Here is a 15,000-nt window from a genome sequence, read left to right as displayed (position 1 = left end):
TCAAAGTGAATGTGCCAACCAGGATTCCTGTACCAGAGCCAGTGAGCAGGACTGACGGCCCAGACTAGAGCAGCACATCACATCAGCAACGCCTGCAGCAGTAACCATGACAGGTCACTACAGTCATAACACGGTGACTGGATAATCACTACCTCTCACTTTCTGTTAGTTCTGACGATAGGGATGGACGGTTGAACAAAGGACATGAGGACAGAGAGAGGGACCAGAGCTAGAGATGGACAACACAAATACATTTTCAAAAGGGGTCTCAACCCTGATTGTTGTTGGCGAAGGGTTAGGGTTCAGGTTTAGCAAGTGCGTGGGATTGAACTAAGCCATGAAGGGTCACATAGAGCGATGTTACCCAAGTCAGATATCACAATTATAATCAAACAAATCAGAGGTGGTCTCCAAGTTGAACCCTCTTTCAGGAAGTCCAGTGGCTCTAACCAGTGTTTATTAATATAGCCTGGCACCTTCTTTTTTTATCAACTGAGCCCTTAATTGATTCGCTTAATTTATGAAATGCAGATATTCATTTGGGTGGAGAGCCATCGTGTGCTATTGGGTATCCGAGATGTGGAAAGGGCTGATGATTGAGAAACAGATGCATTACTTAAATATGGGAGAGAGGTGATTTTCTATCCCAATTATAGAGAGATTTTTATAAATTACTATATGGCTCAGGCTGAGCTAGGAGCTAGGATGAAAACCAATGGAGCTTGTAGCTTTCTGGGACTGGGTTGGAGACCAATGGGAGTAAGATGTGGAATTACATGTGTTTATACTGTAGCTAACAGGCAAGGTTTTCCATTTCCTATTTGTGCGAATCTACAGGCGTAATGCTGCTACAGTGTTCTGATAATGACCAATGTACCACTGGAATTAACTCGTACCTCAATGGGATTCAAAGAAATTGAAGAAGGATTGGGCTGACTTGAACGCTTGCCAGAGATTCAACACTGCAGGTTAGTCAATTTAACTTTAACTTGGACAAATCCACCCCTGATTAAGTTCAGCACAAACTAGTTACAAGGAGTAATCTGTTTCAGAGTGAAGGTGAAGGAGGATAGGTAGGACAGTTAGGTTGATTAAAGGCATGCCTAGGACGCCTCCGTAGGTTAGTCTGAGTGTTTCTGTCTCGTCCTCCACTAGATACATGTTTAACACAAAGGCTAATGCAAAGATGAATCTCCGTATGCCTGGAAGAAACTCTCTCTCCCTCCCTCTCTCTATCTTGCTCTCTATACAGCTTCATTACTAAAACGAAGATGGCTTACATTTTACCCCGTAGCATGAAAATGTAGGCGCCCTCCTCCTTTCCTCTTTTCCTCCGTTCTTTCCACCAGTCTGTTAGTCCTGTCGGTAATGGATGGGGAAATCTGGGCTCTTGTTTGATTCCTACCCATGAATAAAACATTAACTCTCAGGGTACCCAAAATAAAAAAAGTCTTAGCTAGGTAATGAGTGATGATTGTAAATATTAGCACTATTTTGTGGGGGTGGAAACTAATGAAAGCTGTGGGGATAAAAGTGTAGTCTGAATGCACCAATTTGTAAGTCGCTCTGGATAAGAGCGTCTGCTAAATGACTTAAATGTTAAATGTTAAATGTTAGTCGGCAGTACAGAGTATGAATATGTGTTGTGGATAATGAGTGTTGATTTTGTCTGTGGATGGGGACTAGGACTGGACTAGGCTAGAAGAGTTTGGGCTGGAGGCTGGGCTGGGCTAGATGTAGTAGGGCTGGCCTGGGGCCCTGCAAGAGCTTCAAAGTGTTCAGGATGGAGATAATTTAGACTCAATATCTTTCCAAACACTTCAGCAGCCTGAGGCCCCATCTCTTTCCAAACACTTCAACAGCGTGAGGCCCCATCTCATCCCAAACACTTCCACAGCGTGGAGCCCTGGCAGAGCTGCAGGGTAATCGGCTCTAAATGTTTTCATTAAGAGACTGTAATTACCACTAGCCCTTCTCTCCCTTCAGGAGAACAGCAGAGACGGTTTGGTTTGCCCATAACGGCAGGCGAGCCAAGACAGAGATGACTGACCATTGGCTAGCAACAACATCACCCAATCTTGGGCTTGATTATAGCGACAGCAGAGACAACAATTTCTCTCGACACAGTGGTCATGCTACTTCAGAACATCTCAGTCCCCACAGAAAGTTACAGAAGGACAATGACTCAAGCAGTGCACAGTACGATTCTACGTTAGTTTTTCTCTACACCTGTACATGAATCACTGTATACCATCTTCACACAATTCTTTTATCGTATTCAACATCATTAAACCCCTGCAACTTAATACAACCTCCACCTAGAAAAACAATCACCCTTAAAAACAATCAAATCTGAGCACAAAAGGCCCTTTCATGTTATAATTCCTTTGCTGCTCTCTGAGAGAAGAGAGAAACACAGTCTTGTTCCACATTAAAGAGTGAATTTCTGTGTCAGTGGGCCACACACACACACACACACACACACACACACACACACACACACACACACACACACACACACACACACACACACACACACACACACACACACACACACACACACACACACACACACACACACACACACACACACACACACACACACACACACACACACTATTTGTTCTATCCTCATGGGGAAAGAAAATTGATTTCCAATCTAAAAACTATTTTCACTAACCCTAACCCTAACCTTAATCTGTAACCTAGAACCCAAACCCTAACTCCTAACCCTAAACCCAAACCACTAACCCCTTATCCTAACCCAAATTCTAACCCTAATTATAACTCTATCCCTAAACCTAACCCCTAAGATTAAAATAGCCTTTGTCCTCATGGGGATGTGGGAAATGTCCCGACAAGGAAGAATTTTGCTTGAACTAACCCACGCACGCAGAAGCACACACACACACACACATATTTATCAGGAAGCTACCATCCAATGGCGCCTTTCAAACACACCAAATCAACAGCCAGTCAATTCAGACTGTCTCTTCAAGACCACAACCAACTCCTTTTGGGAATTCCAATCTCGGAACGACAACGGTTGGGATGAGAGACTGCATGCTTGTACGGAACAGGCATTCCAAGTGGAAATTACCAATCAAAGTACCTCTCTTCTGAGGCGTTTTATCGATTGGGTCCTGTCCGTTAGAGACGGGATATAAGGCGGTGACACATCAACACAGCAGCACGGGAGATCACCGATAGTCCTCTGAGTGTTGATTCCACATGACACAAACAAAACCCCCTCCAACCCTGTGTCATCACTTCTCCTCCCTAACCCGTACCTCTCTTCTCCTCCCTAACCCATATCTCTCTTCTCCGCTCTAACCCATACCTCTCTTCTCCTCCCTAACCCATATCTCTCTTCTCCTCCCTAACCCATATCTCTCTTCTCCTCCCTAACCCATATCTCTCTTCTCCTCTCTAACCCATATCTCTCTTCTCCTCCCTAACCCATATCTCTCTTCTCCTCTCTAACCCATATCTCTCTTCTCCGCTCTGACCCATACCTCTCTTCTCCTCTCTAACCCGTACCTCTCTTCTCCTCCCTAACCCGTACCTCTCTTCTACTCCCTAACCCATACCTCTCTTCTCCTCTCTAACCCGTACCTCTCTTCTCCTCCCTAACCCATACCTCTCTTCTCCGCTCTAACCCATACCTCACTTCTCCTCTCTAACCCGTACCTCTCTTCTCCTCCCTAACCCATACCTCTCTTCTCCGCTGTAACCCATACCTCTCTTCTCCTCTCTAACCCATAACTATCTTCTCCTCTCTAACCCATACCTCTCCTCTCCTCCCTAACCCAAACCTCTATTCTCCCCTCTAACCAATACCTCTCTTCTCCTCTCTAACCCATACCTCTCTTCTCCTCTCTAACCCATACCTATCTTCTCTATAACCAACAACTCTTCTCCTCTCTATCCCACACCTCTCTTCTCCTCCCTAACCCATACCTCTCTTCTCTTCTATAACCCATATCTCTCTTCTCCGCTCTAACCCATATCTCTCTTCTCCGCTCTGACCCATACCTCTCTTCTCCTCTCTAACCAATATCTCTCTTCTCCGCTCTGACCCATACCTCTCTTCTCCTCTCTAACCCGTACCTCTCTTCTCCTCCCTAACCCATACCTCTCTTCTCCTCTCTAACCCATACCTCTCTTCTCCTCCCTAACCCATACCTCTCTTCTCCTCTCTAACCCGTACCTCTCTTCTCCTCCCTAACCCATACCTCTCTTCTCCGCTCTAACCCATACCTCTCTTCTCCGCTCTAACCCGTACCTCTCTTCTCCTCCCTAACCCATACCTCTCTTCTCCGCTCTAACGCATACCTCTCTTCTCCTCTCTAACCCATAACTATCTTCTCCTCTCTAACCCATAACTATCTTCTCCTCTCTAACCCATACCTCTCCTCTCCTCCCTAACCCAAACCTCTATTCTCCCCTCTAACCAATACCTCTCTTCTCCTCTCTAACTCATACCTCTCTTCTCCTCCCTAACCCATACCTCTCTTCTCCTCTCTAACCCATACCTATCTTCTCTATAACCCACAACTCTTCTCCTCTCTATCCCATACCTCTCTTCTCCTCCCTAACCCATACCTCTCTTCTCCTCTATAACCCATAACTCACTTCTCTTCCTCAACCCACACATCTTCTCCTCTCTAACCCATACCTCTCTTCTCCTCCCTAACCCATACCTCTCTTCTCCTCCCTAACCCATACCTCTCTTCTCCTCCCTAACCCATACCTCTCTTCTCCTCCCTAACCCATACCTCTCTTCTCCTCTATAACCCATACCTCACTTCTCTTCCTCAACCCACACATCTTCTCCTCTCTAACCCATACCTCTCTTCTCCTCCCTAAGCCATACCTCTCTTCTCCTCTATAACCCATACCTCACTTCTCCTCCTCAACCCACACATCTTCTCCTCTCTAACCCATACCTCTCTTCTACTCTCTAACCCATACCTCTGTTCTCCTCTCTAACCCATACATCTCCTCTCTTCTCTCTCCAACCCATACCTCTCTTTTCCTCTCTATCACATACCTCTCTTCTCCTCTATAACCCATACCTCTCTAACTCATACCTCTTCACCTCCTCTATAACCCATACCTCTCTTCTCCTCTCTAACCCATACCTCTCTTCTCTTCTCTAACCCTTACCTCTCTCCTCCTCTATAACCCATACCTCTCTAACTCATACCTCTTCTCCTCTCTAACCCATACATCTCTTCTCCTTTCTAACCCATACCTCTCTTCTCCTATCTAACCCGTACCTCTCTATTCTCCTCTCCTCTCAACCCATACCTCTCTTCTCCTCGATAACCCATACATCTCTTCTGCTTTCTAACCCATACCTCTCTTTTTCTCTCTATCCCTTACCTCTCTTCTCTTCTATAACCCATTCCTCTCTTCTCCTCTCTAACCCATACCTCTCTTCCACTCTCTAACCCATACCTCTCTTCTCCTCTCTAACCCATACCTCTCCTCTCTAACCCATACCTCTCCTCTCTTCTCTCTCCAACCCATACCTCTCTTCTCCTCTCTATCACTTACCTCTCTTCTCCTCTCTAACCCACACCTCTCTTCTCCTCTCTAACCCACACCTCTCTTCTCGTCTCTAACCCATACCTCTCTTCTCCTCTCTAACCCTTACCTATCTTCTCCTCTCTAACCCATACCTCTCTTCTCCTCTCTAACCCACACCTCTCTTATCCTCTCTAACCCATACTTATCTTGTCATTATTTTACTAACCACTAACAATACAAACTTCCACCATTTCCTAAGTAATGCACATCCCCAGGTTATTATCTTATAATGAGGCCACTATTCACTTCTAATCACCAGAACATCCAGATCTAAAATCTACCAGACACATGATGTATGTACAGTTGAAGTCGGAAGTTTTAAACCATTTCACAAATTTCTTGTTAACAAACTATAGTTTTGGCAAGTCAGTTAGGATATCTACTTTGTTCATGACTCAAGTAATTTTTCCAACAATTGTTAACAGACATATTATTTCACTTATAATTCACTGTATCACAATTCCATTGGATCAGAAGTTTACATACACTAAGTTGACTGTGCCCTTAAACAGCTTGGAAAATTCCAGAAAATGATGTCATGGCTTTAGAAGCTTCTGATAGGCTAATTGACATAATTTGAGTCAATTGGAGGTGTACCTGTGGATGCATTTCAAGGCCTTCCTTCAAACTCGCACTGAGTTTTTGCTTGACATCATGGGAAAATCTAAAGAAATCAGCCAAGACCTCAGAAAGAAAATTGTAGACCTCCACAAGTCTGGTTCATCCTTGGGAGCAATTTCCAAATGCCTGAAGGTACCACGTTCATCTGTACAAACAATAGTACGCAAGTATAAACTCCATGGGATCACGTAACCATCATACCGGTCAGGAAGGAAGGAGACACGTTCTTGTCTCCTAGAGATGTACATACTTTGGTGCGAAAAGTGCAAATCAATCCCAGAACAACAGCAAAGGACCTTGTGAAGATGCTGGACGAAACGGGTACAAAAGTATCTATAGCCACAGTAAAGGAGTCCTATATCGACATAACCTAAAAGGCCGCTCAGCAAGAAAGAAGCCACTGCTCCAAAACCGCCATCAAAATGCCAGACTATGGTTTGCAACTGCACATGGGGACAAAGATCGTACTTTTTGAAGAAATGTCCTCTGGTCTGATGAAACAAAAATAGAATTGTTTGGCCATAATGACCATAATTATGTTTGGAGGAAAAAGGGGGAGGCTTGCAAGCCGAAGAACACCATCCCAACCGCAAAGCACGAGGTGGGCAGCATCATGTTGTGGGGGTGCTTTTGCTGCAGGAGGGACTGGTGCACTTCACAAAGTAGATGGCATCATGAGGTAGGAAAGTTATGTGGATATATTGAAGCAACATCTCAAGACATCAGTCAGGAATTTAAAGCTTGGTCGCAAATGGGTCTTCCAAATGGACAATGACCCCAATCATACTTCCAAAGTTGTGGGAAAATGGCTTAAGGACAACAAAGTCAATGTATTGGAGTGGTCATCACAAAGCCCTGACCTCAATCCCATAGAAAATTTGTGGGCAGAACTGAAAAATCATGTGTGAGCAAGGAGGTCCACAAACCTGACTCAGTTACACCAGCTCTGTCAGGAGGAATAGGACAAAATTCACCCAACTTACTGTGAGAAGCTTGTGGAATGCTACCTGAAACGTTTGACCCAAGTTAAACAATTTAAAGGCAGTGCTACCAAATACTAATTAAGTGTATGTAAACTTCTGACCCACTGGGAATGTGATGAAAGAAATAAAAGCTGAAATAAATCATTCTCTCTACTATTATTCTGACATTTCACATTCTTAAAATAAAGTGGTGATCCCAACTGACCTAAGACTGCATTTTTACTAGGATTAAATGTCAGGAATTGTGAAAAACTGAGTTTAAATGTATTTGGCTAAGGTGTATGTAAACTTCCGACTTCAAGTGTATGTACAATGAATGTCAAGGAAGTCAAACAAATGGTAGTAGCAGCAGCCAGTTAGATGAAGCGAGGGAATGGATTTCGTTTTGGAGTATGGCAGTGTCCCATATTTAGTCCACTACTTCTGACCAGAGTCCGGGTCAAAAGTAGTGCACTATATAGGGCATATGGTGCTTTTTGGGATGAAGCCCATTCATTTAGTTTGGATATCAGGCAATAGGATTGGATGTTACATTCAGATTAGTTTGGGGCCACATTGTGGAAACAACACCTGAATAGGCGCAAATTCAATAGGTGAGCATGATATGTTTTTGTGAAATAGAGGAATTATGAAAGTGACTGCTGTGTGTGTGTTGCTACAGTCTTGATGATGTATATACTGTATGACTGCTGTGTGTGTGTTGCTACAGTCTTGATGATGTATATACTGTATGACCGCTGTGTGTGTGTTGCTACAGTCTTGATGATGTATATACTGTATGACTGCTGTGTGTGTGTTGCTACAGTCTTGATGATGTATATACTGTATGACCGCTGTGTGTGTGTTGCTACAGTCTTGATGATGTATATACTGTATGACTGCTGTGTGTGTGTTGCTACAGTCTTGATGATGTATATACTGTATGACTGCTGTGTGTGTGTTGCTACAGTCTTGATGATGTATATACTGTATGACTGCTGTGTGTGTGTTGCTACAGTCTTGATGATGTATATACTGTATGACTGCTGTGTGTGTGTTGCTACAGTCTTGATGATGTATATACTGTATGACTGCTGTGTGTGTGTTGCTACAGTCTTGATGATGTATATACTGTATGACTGCTGTGTGTGTGTTGCTACAGTCTTGATGATGTATATACTGTATGACTGCTGTGTGTGTGTTGCTACAGTCTTGATGATGTATATACTGTATGACTGCTGTGTGTGTTGCTACAGTCTTGATGATGTATATACTGTATGACTGCTGTGTGTGTGTTGCTACAGTCTTGATGATGTATATACTGTATGACTGCTGTGTGTGTGTTGCTACAGTCTTGATGATGTATATACTGTATGACTGCTGTGTGTGTGTTGCTACAGTCTTGATGATGTATATACTGTATGACTGCTGTGTGTGTGTTGCTACAGTCTTGATGATGTATATACTGTATGACTGCTGTGTGTGTTGCTACAGTCTTGATGATGTATATACTGTATGACTGCTGTGTGTGTGTTGCTACAGTCTTGATGATGTATATACTGTATGACTGCTGTGTGTGTTGCTACAGTCTTGATGATGTATATACTGTATGACTGCTGTGTGTGTGTTGCTACAGTCTTGATGATGTATATACTGTATGACTGCTGTGTGTGTGTTGCTACAGTCTTGATGATGTATATACTGTATGACTGCTGTGTGTGTGTTGCTACAGTCTTGATGATGTATATACTGTATGACTGCTGTGTGTGTGTTGCTACAGTCTTGATGATGTATATACTGTATGACTGCTGTGTGTGTGTTGCTACAGTCTTGATGATGTATATACTGTATGACTGCTGTGTGTGTGTTGCTACAGTCTTGATGATGTATATACTGTATGACTGCTGTGTGTGTGTTGCTACAGTCTTGATGATGTATATACTGTATGACTGCTGTGTGTGTGTTGCTACAGTCTTGATGATGTATATACTGTATGACTGCTGTGTGTGTTGCTACAGTCTTGATGATGTATATACTGTATGACTGCTGTGTGTGTGTTGCTACAGTCTTGATGATGTATATACTGTATGACTGCTGTGTGTGTGTTGCTACAGTCTTGATGATGTATATACTGTATGACTGCTGTGTGTGTGTTGCTACAGTCTTGATGATGTATATACTGTATGACTGCTGTGTGTGTGTTGCTACAGTCTTGATGATGTATATACTGTATGACTGCTGTGTGTGTGTTGCTACAGTCTTGATGATGTATATACTGTATGACTGCTGTGTGTGTGTTGCTACAGTCTTGATGATGTATATACTGTATGACTGCTGTGTGTGTGTTGCTACAGTCTTGATGATGTATATACTGTATGACTGCTGTGTGTGTTGCTACAGTCTTGATGATGTATATACTGTATGACTGCTGTGTGTGTGTTGCTACAGTCTTGATGATGTATATACTGTATGACTGCTGTGTGTGTGTTGCTACAGTCTTGATGATGTATATACTGTATGACTGCTGTGTGTGTGTTGCTACAGTCTTGATGATGTATATACTGTATGACTGCTGTGTGTGTGTTGCTACAGTCTTGATGATGTATATACTGTATGACTGCTGTGTGTGTGTTGCTACAGTCTTGATGATGTATATACTGTATGACTGCTGTGTGTGTGTTGCTACAGTCTTGATGATGTATATACTGTATGACTGCTGTGTGTGTGTTGCTACAGTCTTGATGATGTATATACTGTATGACTGCTGTGTGTGTGTTGCTACAGTCTTGATGATGTATATACTGTATGACTGCTGTGTGTGTGTTGCTACAGTCTTGATGATGTATATACTGTATGACTGCTGTGTGTGTGTTGCTACAGTCTTGATGATGTATATACTGTATGACTGCTGTGTGTGTTGCTACAGTCTTGATGATGTATATACTGTATGACTGCTGTGTGTGTGTTGCTACAGTCTTGATGATGTATATACTGTATGACTGCTGTGTGTGTGTTGCTACAGTCTTGATGATGTATATACTGTATGACTGCTGTGTGTGTGTTGCTACAGTCTTGATGATGTATATACTGTATGACTGCTGTGTGTGTGTTGCTACAGTCTTGATGATGTATATACTGTATGACTGCTGTGTGTGTGTTGCTACAGTCTTGATGATGTATATACTGTATGACTGCTGTGTGTGTGTTGCTACAGTCTTGATGATGTATATACTGTATGACTGCTGTGTGTGTGTTGCTACAGTCTTGATGATGTATATACTGTATGACTGCTGTGTGTGTGTTGCTACAGTCTTGATGATGTATATACTGTATGACTGCTGTGTGTGTGTTGCTACAGTCTTGATGATGTATATACTGTATGACTGCTGTGTGTGTGTTGCTACAGTCTTGATGATGTATATACTGTATGACTGCTGTGTGTGTGTTGCTACAGTCTTGATGATGTATATACTGTATGACTGCTGTGTGTGTGTTGCTACAGTCTTGATGATGTATATACTGTATGACTGCTGTGTGTGTGTTGCTACAGTCTTGATGATGTATATACTGTATGACTGCTGTGTGTGTGTTGCTACAGTCTTGATGATGTATATACTGTATGACTGCCGTGTGTGTGTTGCTACAGTCTTGATTATGTATATACTGTATGACTGCTGTGTGTGACTAACTGTACATCCCAAATGGCACCCTATTCCCTGTATAGTGCAATACTTTTGACCAGTGCCAATAGGGTTCTAGTCAAAAGTAGTGTACTATATAGGGAAGAGGGTGCCATTTGGGATGTATACACAGTGTAGCCTTACGGACGTCTCTATCCGCCACAGTGGTATGATGCTGGGGGGGTGTGTGTGATCACTAAGTGTGGGGAAGTGTATAGGTCAATCTCCTGCTCTGACATGGCGGTGTGAGACTCACCAGTAGTGGAGGAGATGTTGACGTCTATGCTGATCTCAGGTATGCCCCCTCCCTTCAGCGCAGCCACACAGGTGTAGGTGCCAAAGTCAGTGAACTTCAGGTCGATGATGTCCAGGTTGGTGGTGCCAGGGGAGGTGTCAGGGTCCGTCTGGGTGATCACCATTCGCTCAGAGCTCCGCAAAGCGCGCCCATTCTTCAGCCAACCAAACGTCAGCTCCTCAGGGGGCGTGGCCTCCACCTGGAAGGAGTGGCGAGTTGAGTATGTGTGTGAAAAGGGGATGGTGTGTTTTGTGTGTGTGTGTGTGTGTGCATACCTGGCAGGATATCTTGACCTCACGGCCGATCTGGATGTTGTCGTCGTTGTGGTAGGGGTCAGGGGTGATCCAGAAACGGCCCTTCTTCATCGCTGCAGGGAGAACGCACACAGACACACCACAACAAGTAAGAGAGTTTCAGGGTCTGTGTGGGTTTCTGTGTCAACCACAGTGTTGATTCCAAATGGCCCTTTACTTGGCCCTGTAGACAGAACAAACACTTAAATATGTTTTTCTGCTATTTGCAGAACAATAACAGATAAAATAGTTATGCTGTCCATTTGTTGAGAAGGGAAATGTATATTTGCTTTTCCACAAGTTTGAGACAACAAACACACCAGCTAAGAGGTTAGAGGCAGTAAGGCGTCAGCGCAAAACAATTTAAAGGGGAGCTGTAAATGCTTTGGAAATTGATTTTGAATGGTACGTCAAATTGTAGAGTAGCAAACTCTCTGCTAGCTGATCAGATTGAAATATGTTTGTCTGAGATTCACTTTATCCAATCACAGTCTGTCTGATATGTGTTTCATCCAATCACAGTCTGTCTGATATGTGTTTCATCCAATCACACAGGTGTTGCATTCACTGATTGGAGTCATTTTACATACAAACACATGTACACACGCACATACATGCACACACTCACATACATGCACACACTCACATACATGCACACACTCACATACATGCACACACTCACATACATGCACACACTCACATACATGCACACACTCACATACATGCACACACTCACATACATGCACACACTCACATACATGCACACACTCACATACATGCACACACACTCACATACATGCACACACTCACATACATGCACACACTCACATACATGCACACACTCACATACATGCACAAACTAACATACATGCACACACTCACATACATGCACACACTCACATACATGCACACACTCACATACATGCACACACTCACATACATGCACACACTCACATACATGCACACACTCACATACATGCACACACTCACATACATGCACACACTCACATACATGCACACACGCACATACATGCACACACGCACATACATGCACACACTCACATACATGCACACACTCACATACATGCACACACTCACACACTCACATACATGCACACACTCACATACATGCACACACTCACATACATGCACACACTCACATACATGCACGCACAGAGAAAGCAGAAAGCTACTTTTTTATTTTAATGGAAAGATCTTTTATTGCTAATCTAGTTTAGTTTCCAAACACCGTCAGCAAACCCAGCTCTTCAGAGAGAAAAGAAGAGAGGGCTGATTTCATTATAATCCATGTTGCAATGTTTCCCAATGCTGCTGTTGTACAGTTCATCTCGTCTGCGCAAAAAAGAAACTGACAGTTCCACAGAAATCTTTTCATCTAGCAATTCCCTGGCGACATTATCATATTCAGTTTGGCGAAAAAGGAAAATGAAAACAAAACCTGCATGTCAGATTCAAACACAGGAAATGTAATGTGCAAAACATTGCGATGCTGAAGTCTAACAGACGCAAGGAGGGAGGGAGGGAGGGAGGGAGGGAGGGAGGGAGGGAGCACAGAGGGAAAGAGAGTGACACACACCTACACACTAAGAAACCAGAGTGTACGTTTCAAACCAATGTCAGATTGTTCCTGACACATCTCAGACAAATGTTGGATTCATGTCAGGCTAAGTTCCTGTAGGGCTTAGATCAATAATCATTTATCTTCATACATTTGGTTCTGTGTCATAGCTTTCTCTCCAGAGCAAATTTAGGACTGTTTTCTTTTGGATTTTTGATATTGGACTGTTTTGTTATTTCACTGTGCTGTTGAGATGTAAAAGTAAGAATTTCATTGCACCGTTTACACCCCGCTGTATCCTGTGTATATGACAAATAAACTTTAATTCAATTTGTATCTGTAGCAAGTATAGAAATATAATAATAACATTATTATTACCTTTAGTTTGCTTTTTACCTTTACATTAAGAAGTAGGTGTAAATGAGCACTATTTTATAACATATTATACAAAAAAGTATAACGTTGTGTCACGACTTCCGCCAGAGTCGGCCCCTGTCCTTGTTCGGGCGGCGTTCGGTGGTCGACTTCACCGGCCTTCTAGCCATCGCTGCTCCATTTTTCATTTATCCATTTGTTTTGTCTTGTTCCCTGCACACCTGGTTTTCATTCCCCAATCACACTACATGTATGTATTCCTTTGTTCCCCCTCATGTCTTTGTGTGAGATTGTTTCGTGTTACGTGTCTATGTTGACGCGCTTTACTGGTACGTGTTTATTCCGTGTTTTATTTCACGAGGTATGTTCTTGTGTTTATACAATATTATTGTGACTGTTTGCGCGTTTGCACTTTTGCATTGGCTGGAGGTTTCGACACAGTGACGTCCGTCTGTTGGTTTCTCTTGCCTAAATAAAGTGTGCGCCTGTTCACAACTCTCTGCTCTCCTGCACCTGACTCCGCTCCCAGTACGCACACCATTGACACGTTGTTCAAAACTGGACAATATCGTTCAAAATGAGTGGCGTATGTAACTCAATATGTGTCTGTTAATATGGAAACAGTGGTAATGAATTACAACACAGTATGGGTCAACAGTGACCTTCACTATTCAAACATCAGGTATTAAGGACAATGCACATCCCTCCTCCGTCTGTACGCTCTCAATACAACACCCTACTATGTAATTACATTTACATTACATTTAAGTCATTTAGCAGACGCTCTTATCCAGAGCGACTTACAAATTGGTGCATTCACCTTATGATATCCAGTGGAACAACCACTTTACAATAGTGCATCTAACTCTTTTAAGGGGGGGGGAGTTAGAAGGATTACTTTATCCTATCCTAGGTATTCCTTAAAGAGGTGGGGTTTCAGGTGTCTCCGGAAGGTGGTGATTGACTCCGCTGACCTGGCGTCGTGAGGGAGTTTGTTCCACCATTGGGGTGCCAGAGCAGCGAACAGTTTTGACTGGGCTGAGCGGGAACTGTACTTCCTCAGAGGTAGGGAGGCGAGCAGGCCAGAGGTGGATGAACGCAGTGCCCTTGTTTGGGTGTAGGGCCTGATCAGAGCCTGAAGGTACGGAGGTGCCGTTCCCCTCACAGCTCCGTAGGCAAGCACCATGGTCTTGTAGCGGATGCGAGCTTCAACTGGAAGCCAGTGGAGAGAGCGGAGGAGCAGGGTGACGTGAAATCATGTAATGTATGTATGTAATCATGTCATCATGTTGGAAATCCAATGTTCCTGAGTAGTAATAGAATACAATCGAGTAATAACATTAGACGTATACAGTACCAGACAATAGTTTGGACAGACCTACTCATTAAAAGGTTTTTCTTTATTTTAAACTATTTTCTACATTGTAGGATAATAGTGAAGACATCAAAACTATGAAAGAACACATATTGAATCATGTAGTAACCAAAAAAGTGTTAAACAAATCAAAATATATTTTATGTTTTAGATTCTTCAAAGTAGCCACCATTTGCCTTGATGACACATTTGCAAACTCTTGGCATTCTCTCAACCAGCTTAACC

At 43.1% G+C, this 15,000-nt stretch overlaps 1 protein-coding gene across 1 annotated transcript in view; it reads right to left on the bottom strand.

The window, feature by feature from the left end:
• The window catches only part of LOC139582667 (MAM domain-containing glycosylphosphatidylinositol anchor protein 2-like), a 407,757-nt gene that overhangs the window by 173,468 nt on the left and 219,289 nt on the right, over nt 1–15,000 (bottom strand). The window contains exons 7-8 of the mRNA XM_071412871.1: nt 11,429–11,520; nt 11,115–11,352 (exon numbers count right to left, since the gene is read on the bottom strand). Of these exons, the coding sequence (XP_071268972.1) occupies nt 11,115–11,352; nt 11,429–11,520 (330 nt within the window). The remainder of the gene's footprint in view (nt 1–11,114; nt 11,353–11,428; nt 11,521–15,000) is intronic.

This window comes from Salvelinus alpinus, chromosome 8 (assembly GCF_045679555.1).
Source record: "Salvelinus alpinus chromosome 8, SLU_Salpinus.1, whole genome shotgun sequence".
In the NCBI taxonomy this organism is placed as follows: domain Eukaryota; kingdom Metazoa; phylum Chordata; class Actinopteri; order Salmoniformes; family Salmonidae; genus Salvelinus; species Salvelinus alpinus.
The sequence above is the reverse complement of the archived record's forward strand: the minus strand, read 5'-3'. Positions and strand labels throughout refer to the sequence as shown.